We start from the raw sequence: 9,809 nt of genomic DNA, 5'->3' as shown, positions 1-9,809 counted from the left end.
AAAAAAATGAAAAAAATGTATATTTATATTTTAGAGTGGTAATTTTTTAACTACTAAAATAATATTACTATTATTTTAAACTAATTAATAAAAGCATGATAGCGGTAGACGGAGCAGAAAAACATTTTTGGGTCGGTTTGAACCTCTGTCTGCGTCAGGTACCGAAACCGCCTGCAGTGTCAGATATTTTTTTTTTTGCAGCATTTTTATTTATTAACTGATCTCGACATCATTTTGTCAACCTTTCGATTTACTTACTCCTATGCTCTCTTCACATTTTTATTTCAATTAGTTATTAATTTATTATTAACAATTTCTATCAACGATAATGCGTCAATATAATATAATATATACGTTGTCATATTTTTCAATCAACTACGTTGTTTCATAAATCGATTGACAATATAATACTGTAAAATACATAGTTATTTTTATAATTACACAATTTGATTATGATTATTTAAAATTTCCGGAGTATGGTCAAGAATCATGTTCACATGATTGGCATTACCCAAACTATCGGGTAATGTCGACATTACTTGCAATTCGATATTATCTGTAACGGCATCACGTATAGACGTATTAATAGTATTTAGTCACAATAGAACTAGGCTCTGGACACTGTAAAATTGGAACAATAATTAGGGGCCATTTTTTTGAAGGTAGATGATATTTTCATATAATATATATATATTATGTATGTTATGTATGTGTACAATAACCATACTTACTGATTTCTTCCTCTGATTTCTTTGTCAGTGTCCATTCTGATTTATTTATTATTCTGTGATAGAACATCTACAATAATGATCAATTATTTTCCATCCGACAAAAAACTGTGTGCGTAATGTACAAGTAAAATGTTTAGGTACACATAATATTTTATCACCTGTATAACAATGACCGTTTTTGGGTTTCAACAGATACTGTTTACCGACCACTGTAAGGCATGCATTTGCATCGACGGGCAGATATTTTGCTATTGGCAATGCGACGACACAGCTCCTGCAGACACAATGGACGAAGAGATCGACGACGAACCGCAATCCACGTCCACGACAAACAGTAATATATAACAATAGAAAGACATTTCGATGCGTGGGTGGTCTAAATGAATAATATGTATATATATATATACGTGTAATGTGTATACCAAACCTACACTTTCATAATATGCTATATAGATACGCGGGGTTCACGTCTGTTTGTTTTCGATTTAAAAAAAAAAAAACAAACAATTTACAAATCTGTTTTTGGATGACTGTTTGACTTGACTATAATTTATCACACGTGTGTTCTTATTCCTTTAATTAAAACTGAGGCTTTAATGACCAAAAAATCTCAAAATAAACCCTTAAAAAATTGAAAATGACTCAAAGAACTCAAAAAAAAACCCAAAAATCCCCATAGTAAAAATAATTTTTAATGTATTAAAAAAAAAAATTCTTTTACATAAAAAAATATATTACAAGGGCATTTTTGTTTTTTCAAATAATGTATTTAAATAAGTATTAGTAGTATTAGTATAAATTTAAAAAAGAGTTGCACAGAGAGCTAGATTGTTTTACCGTAGACGTCGCCTTTCACTTGTTAACTAAGTTTAGACATTTCAACCATTTTTCGATAATATAATATGAATTACGAGTACCTATTTTATGATCTGTTATATTTATATGATTACGATGTTGGTGTGTAAGAGTTTTAAAATAAAATTAAATTTATAATTCGTTTCCAAAAACACCAAAATGTCATAAAAAAATCAAGAAAATTACCTTTTTTTTTTTATTTTCTTATTAAAAGAATAATTACAATCTATACAAACATTTTATACAATAAGTAATTTTTTTGATGGAAAATAGCGTTGATATAACAGAGAGGGAAGGTACTCAGTAGTACCAGAAAATGACCTAAAAAAAAAAAATGCAAAATAAACTTTCATGTTCTCATTTAAAAGTATATAAAACAAATTTGTGACAATACGAGCATAGCACAATAAGCTTTAGAAAACAATGCAAAGTGCATCGAAATCCCAGCCCTAATTATAATATAAGTATACCTACCTAGTACCTGTATTGCTTAGGTACCTTTATATAGGTGGTATGAGTGTACAATTCAGTAGAAATTGAGGTAAGAGAATATAATACTGTAGTTTTTTTTTTTTGTTTTTTCATATTTGAATGTTCGCATTACTAACTAAAAACGTACAACCGTCCCATCGGTATTATAAACTGATCCAATGTCGTTAAGATATCCAAGGCCACAATTTTAAAATTTGTTATATTCTCATTAAATGCTTTTGTGGATTTTTTCCCATGACATATTATACTCATTTTCCTTCACAAATTTCACACTTTTTACGTACCTTTACCCTTATACGTATTATATATTTCGTCCCTAAACTTTCGAACACCATTCATCAGTTATAAGCTACAAGTTAAAACTACATATCTGAATACATATTTTCAAAAATCTTAACGAGTAGGTAAATTCTTTTTACGAGCACTTACATTTTTGTAAAACGTCCTGTGTTGACACTATATATAATAATATATGTAGTGAATCGAGCTCCACGCGGAATCGTTTTCGTAATGCGCAGTGATTTATTATTGCTTTCAAATTCATAATATGTACATAAATATTATACAACTACGACACTGCAGCATATGTGTGTACGGATTAGGTACACGGTGGAGAGCGAAGCGGCAGCAGTCTCGTGTCCTGTCCGTACATTTTTTTTTTTTTTTTAATGTTTTTACCAAAGCTTTTGTGTGCATATATACAGTATAGTTAAGGTATATAAATATAACGGCTTGACATTTGCAATATTTACGAGTTAAAACAATTCTACACGCACCTAGAAGTATACGCGTGTGTGTGTATGTATATAACGTCACAGTATATAATACGTGCACGGTAAAACACTATAACCTGAAAACAATAAATAATCAGACAGAACAAAAGCTCGGTGTGTATGGGATGAGGGAAATAAACATTAAAATAATAACCGTCATTATTGTGCGAGTAAATAATGTAGCGATGATAGTGATAACTGCTTGCGTATATATATTATTGGGATTAAAATCTTTTATACTGTTATAGTGTTATCACCGTCGTCTGTACATCGTCCTCCGTATGGCGTTGTAATGCGCTTGGTGTACTGCACATAGTGCACCGAGATCCGCGGCCGAAGGGTTAAATATTATGCAGTTTGATGCATTTTGCGTAGTCTATACGTCATAATCTTTAACCCGGCATGGGTGTTATGTTCAAGTGTTTTTTTCACCGGTGGCGTGTGCGGGTGGAGAATGCACGGTTAAAGTGCAGTTAGAGACGCGTAATATTTACATTGATGAAAATTTTATCTCCAACAAAAATATTCTTTCTCCTTTCTCGTCCATTCTATACAAGAGTGCCTACCTACTGCAATTTTGAAATCCTCGATATAAAAAATAAAAATAATATACTTAAGGTACTATACCTATACGTGAGTACAACCGTGACATTCTTGGAGTGCCTTAACGTTTGCACTATAAGTACGATATTAATTTATTTTTTCTGTAATTAACACACACATTTACAAAGTGTACATATTGCTCACAATTAAAGAGTTAATTTTACGAGGGCTAACAATATACAACTATGTAGGATCACACATACCCTCAAGAGGGGTTCACGCCAGTAATACATTTTTTGTTGCGTCCTGATAAAAAGGTTCCGATAACAACATACTTGAGCAGACCGATATTTCACAGGTACATACGGCCTGTGTTTTTGTCATATATTATATTTACGTAAATTGCGCCCAATGGAAAATCCCTAAAAATAACATACATAATAATATATCATTTCTCTTGAACATTTCTTGAATAATTAATTTCTGAAATTTTACATCACTAGATATATTTTTAAAAAAACTAAAGAATTAGAAACTAAAAAAATAACTCAAATTGAATTTTATTATCATTTAATTTTTTACCTGCTCAGTATAGACCAATAAGTTATAAATTTATAATAATTAATAATAAAGGACAACAATTGGCACATAAAACTATAAAAGTTCAACAGCCTAGGGCTTAGTACCGATAAAAATATACAATTTAGATAGCAATAAATAATTAATATAAGGTGACGCATTCAAAATGTATTTTTTATTATATTTTTTTTTTAAATTTAAATGAAAAAAAACCAATATTTTTAACTAAGTGTACCAATATTATGATAGCAACGTTGACAGTCATTTGTTTGATAAAATGGGAAGAAAAATATTGGTTGTAATTGGTAACATTCATTTTTATATAAAAAAATACCCGGGGCACAAAATCGAAAAAATACATAGAGACGCAAATTACGGGCACCCGTTCACACTACACCGAGTCGTGTCGTGTAAATAATTATCTCTGATGGCTGAACCGAGTGGTTCCAAAAATGTATACCATATGGTACCAACTAGTTGCACTGTTGCAGGTAGGTCGTAGGTAACAAAATAGTTAGTATTTATTATGGTAATTGATATCCATCAATCATCAAAATATAGAAAAACACGCGTTACATCTTACATAATATAGTGTTACTCTTTGTCTCTTCTATCTCTATTAGACACTTAATAGGTATCTATCTGTATGGGTAAATACTTAATGTTAAACTAAAAAATGGTTTACGTTTGACACGCTATAATATATATATATATACGTATTACCTACTATAGAGAGAAATGTCTTTAACTTTTTACTCCTCGCTTTGAGCTGAACAATGTTTTCAAGCTCACATCTGAAAATGTATTATTTTTCAGTAATTTCCACTACCTTCGAAACCGACGTGAGTTCGAAATCAACAAACATTGTACCGCACTCGAGCCCCTCTGACGTTTTGCTGACAACCACCGTGACACCCAACGATGACGCCGAGCCGTTTTGCCTCGTTATGGGTGAATATAAATAAATAATATTAAAATTCCGCAGCGATGATGATCGCGTCGATCTGACCGAACTGCGTTAGTATTATACCTATAATACCTGTTGTTGTTAACATCGAAACTGTTTCGGGCGCAGGTGTCAGATATAAGCCAGGCAGCGTTTTGCCGAGGGACGCGGGGTCCTGTCTGGAATGTCAGTGCGGCCAAAACTCGCAGATCGCGTGCAGCCCGAAGGACTGCATAACGTTGAATTCGTTGAACGACGAGGACACTTCCGAACCGGATTTCTACGGCAACAGCAACGGCGAACAGGGCAACGGAAATTTCAACATGGACATGTTTGCCGTCAACGTCGTTTGATGGAAATCGTCGATGGAGCGAGAGAGAGAGAGAAAGAGAGAAAATTATTGATATTAAACGATGCGTCTTTTACGATTAATACCTACATGCGATTTGTCTTACAAATAACAGCTATAATAATATATCATTATACTAACACATTGTAATTCCCGCCAAAATGTCTACAATAAATAATGATAAAATGCCCTTATTAATACTCAAACTGCAGTAACGGTTTTTCGTCTTGGTGCTTTCGATTTGAGTTTACACATACATTCACGTAGTTTTTTATTTTAATTATTATTTCATTTTTAACAGTGCATTTTTAAATTTTTAACAGTCATTTTTAATCATCTATACAGAGTACCTAAGAAGTAAGAAATCCCCATCAAATAAAAATACGAGCTGTGACCATTTAAAGATAAAATGTCCCTTGCCCATAGACATTAAGTGTTTCCCTGTCGAAATTCGTGGTTAATGCCCAATAACGGAAATAAAGTTCAATTCAAATTTCATTCGAAATTTCAAACCCAATAACCACAAACAATGCTTGCCAGCGTCTTGCTGCTTTTTTCAATAAAATATATAATAATACTCTTGTATATTAAACATAATACAATAGTGTCATAATATACGCACTATCATTTCCTATTATAGTGAGTGGTATATCGCGTAACAGGTACATTGAATAGTTGAAGATCGGTAATAATGATCGACTGCAACCTATATCATAAACCTTGCAAAATTCGAAAAATCGTCTAAACCCTATGTTGTTGGCGGTGTTATATTATATATTTTTTTTACGCATTCATGAAAACAACGACAAATATTTGAAACCGATAAAAATATACCATTGCGATGTGTATGAAAGATAGACCAAGTCGCTTAGGATATCGCGGTAATCTGGTTCAGACATATTAGATATAATTTTTACTATTTCTTAGATATTATTTGATAATAGTAATATAATACCTGTACAATAATTGTACACATTGTATCAATAAGTAATATATATTCTAGTGTGCGTTGTTTCGTTGCCCATATCATAATATCATATTGAATTTAAACGAAATTCAAGCTGAAAGAGAGCTTAATACCTATATAATAATATGCTGGGTATAGTTCCGCAGGGAGGTGCATAAAACATTAGAGATCCGTTCTCTGGACCAGTCATTTTTCGGAACATTAGTTATTATCTTTATTATTCAGTTTTATAGCGGTTCTTTTGTTTTATTTTTCTTAGTTTTAAAAGTTGATATCGTTCTCGCATATTTTAACTGTACATACATGTAATGTTCGACGTACTGACTTTTCGGTATTAGCCCTCCGTTCAATAATCCGTATTATATAGGTGCCATATTATCAAATTGTACATTTTGTCTTGAGCGAACTGGTCTTTCTACCACAAACTGTTTTTCATTACAACGCAATAACTTATCTCAACCATACCAACAGACCAAAATATTAATATATTATGATAAACAAACTATAATAATATAAATGCCTGTAATGTAGTAGCTGCTAAACTTTGTTTAATGAACCAAATGTATGTACATATATTTTTTATTTTTACAAAATATGTAAATTTTCATACACAAAAGATATTTACTGACTCTTACAACGAGTATTTATTATGAATTATTTAAATATTTTAAAGTATAAAGAAATTATTTATTTATTTTATATCGTTTATTAGTAAGTACATATATGTACTATCAGTGTGTTTACAATATCATTATTATTTTTTATTTTATAAATAAACTTATGATTTTTTTTTTCAATTGTGCACTGTGTATACCAAATATTATGATAAGTAGTGTAACAATTTTATCTGTTATCACTCATAAGTTATTTTAGTGTAGACATCCTTATTAATTATTCATGATTAAATATGTATACTTAAATAAATATAATGTTCACTCAGATGAAAAGATTTCAAGTATAAAACCAATATAAAGAAAACTATATTAATACATAACTTCTCTCTTGCAAAATACATTTTTTAATCGTCTGAATTTAATTTTTCTAAGCTAGTGTATGACTCTTTAATTAAACATGCATTTGTATGATTACCCTTTTTAAATATTGTTAAATAATTAGAAATTACTATTATAATTATTATATTATACTAAATTATAATTTAAGTACCTCATATCTGTAGTCATTATCGGTATACTTAGATATGTATACATCAATTTTATAATACATATCTATATTAAGATATATCATAGTGTTTCTGATAAATAAAAATGTATTAGATACCTATTACTTACCGAAATTAAAGAAATAATATAATGTGTGCGTAATCTGACTATTTATATAATTTACAAATTTTATTATCATCCATTGCCGGTTATTTAATATTTTATGTTATACGTATTTTCAATAAATATTATTATATTACTAACTAAAATATTCACCTCGATCGCTGCAGTTATTATATTAAAAAAATGTGAAGGCATCAAGTATATTATCGTATAATTTATCATTAGTTGTTTTTTTAATGAACACTCTCATACACACTCTTAATAGTCTCTCAAATACATAATAATTAATAATAATATATATTTATTATACATTACAATGTACATAAAAGTGAAATTGCATTGTTTTTATTACGTCTAACGTATGCACCAGCAACTTGGGGTATGGATGCTATATGGGTTTAATCACATCACACATGACAATATTATGAGGTATAACCGCCGCGGTTTAAGATAGAACTGTCTTAAAGCGTGGGTATAACAATAAAATTGAACCACGATTGTGTTGTATCTTAGATTGCCTATCGAAAACGCCGCGGGTAGATGGTATTATTATTGAAAATATTATTATCTATTTTATAATATAATATATTGAGAAGACTATAGAATAGAATCAATGCAATTAGATATGAAAATGGCATTTTTTTATCATTGCAGCCATGGAGTCCTATATAAAATATATCCTACCATGCAGAACAGCCGATTGCAACACGATTCCACAAAATACACTAGTTTACTTACAAGTACAATATAGTCATTAGTCACGGTTTTCGCGAAACCACATAAATGAATTGTCCACTACCGTATAGACACGTTTATCAATATTTATCAATAATATAATAATGTCAAATAAAAACCAATTAAATACGTAATAAAAGCGTTTGTTAATGTAAATATGTATAGGATTTTCAGTATAACAACCTAACTTAACATGTATTTTGTGCAGTGTCAGTGTGCAGCGATACTGGACATGATGTTATACAGAATATGATATTACTATATAGTATAAGGAAAAAGTGTTATAACTTTTCAGAAAATATTATGAATTAACCGTTATTATATTCGTCGTAACAATTCAAACGAAATAATGTTCAAGGACTCAAATACCAATATTATATTTTATACTTCAAACACTTTGTAGATTACCATAGTAACGAAAAACCGGAACGCCTGATCCTATTTGTCACTTACCAATGACCGACCAAACGTCCCATTTTTGAGCATAATGTCACCTTGTCTCGGCAAACTTCGAACCGGACGCATTTTGTCCCTTTTTAATCAGGTTTATCTCCTCGTATTAATTGTATACCCAGCTCTATTATATAATTAATTTTGTAGTGTCGTATTAATTGGATCATTAAAATATGTACAGTACCTATGTGTATCGATTTCTGAATAATATGTAAGCCAGTGGTGGACTGGCGGATGGCGTATATTTATGCACAAGTGCACGTGCACGTGCACTACCTTCCCAGACTCAAGAGAAATTGAAAAATTGAAAACATACATCATGATAATACAATTGAGTACCTGTAGTGTTATTAAGATTAAGGTATAAAGTGTAAAAATAGAAATATAGAAATTTAGAATATAAAATAATATAATACTTGGATTGGGTTATTTCGAAAGCCAAGCGGCCAGTTGTCCACGGCGGAACAGTATCGGTACGCATAGTAGCGCACACAATCGCTGTGCACATTTGCACAGTGTAAAAATTAAAACAAGTCAATACACTCAACCCGCGTCAGAATGGAATTTATGTGCAAAATATAACCAATTAAACAGTATAACAATTAAATTGTTTTCACTTTTTCAGAGAGTTATTTTCGATGTTGTCGTCTCAATTATAATTTATTTTTACTCACAATCGTTATTATATTCCGATTATCATCTAAATAATGTTCGTAGACGATTGCTCAATACAATCTATAATATTATATATTTATACATAATATTGGATATAATATTTTTTTTTTTAATGCGCACTTCTTCATTAAAAACCCAGCAGCAGCCACTAATGTAAACTGAAAAAACCGATAACTTGGGTTATGAAAAAAAATCCCGGTAGGTGCAATATTATACTCTAATGTGAAATAATATTATTATGGTATTATCTCGTGTAGCCCGAAATAGGAAACATAGATAATCAAAAAATCGTATACGACTGCGCCCTTTAGCCGCAAAGTGGGAAGTCGTCGTTATTTCCACACGCGTTTTTTCAAAACGAAATTTAAACATCCGACGTTAGATAGCGCTGTTATTATCATCCTGACGAGTGGTTGTTGCCTGAATTC

The 9,809-nt window shown here is 30.7% G+C and overlaps 1 protein-coding gene across 1 annotated transcript in view; it reads left to right on the top strand.

The window, feature by feature from the left end:
• The window catches only part of LOC111033507, a 63,070-nt gene extending 56,337 nt beyond the window's left edge, over positions 1–6,733 (top strand). The window contains exons 3-5 of the mRNA XM_022314270.1: positions 924–1,065; positions 4,790–4,924; positions 5,049–6,733. Coding sequence (XP_022169962.1) covers positions 924–1,065; positions 4,790–4,924; positions 5,049–5,272 — 501 coding nt within the window. The 3' untranslated portion in view covers positions 5,273–6,733. The remainder of the gene's footprint in view (positions 1–923; positions 1,066–4,789; positions 4,925–5,048) is intronic.
• The last annotated feature ends 3,076 nt before the right edge of the window (positions 6,734–9,809 follow it).

The sequence above is a fragment of the Myzus persicae genome, unplaced genomic scaffold (genome assembly GCF_001856785.1).
Source record: "Myzus persicae strain clone G006 unplaced genomic scaffold, MPER_G0061.0, whole genome shotgun sequence".
In the NCBI taxonomy this organism is placed as follows: Eukaryota; Metazoa; Arthropoda; class Insecta; order Hemiptera; family Aphididae; genus Myzus; species Myzus persicae.
Note: the sequence above shows the minus strand (reverse complement) of the source record. Positions and strands in the feature narration are given on the sequence as shown.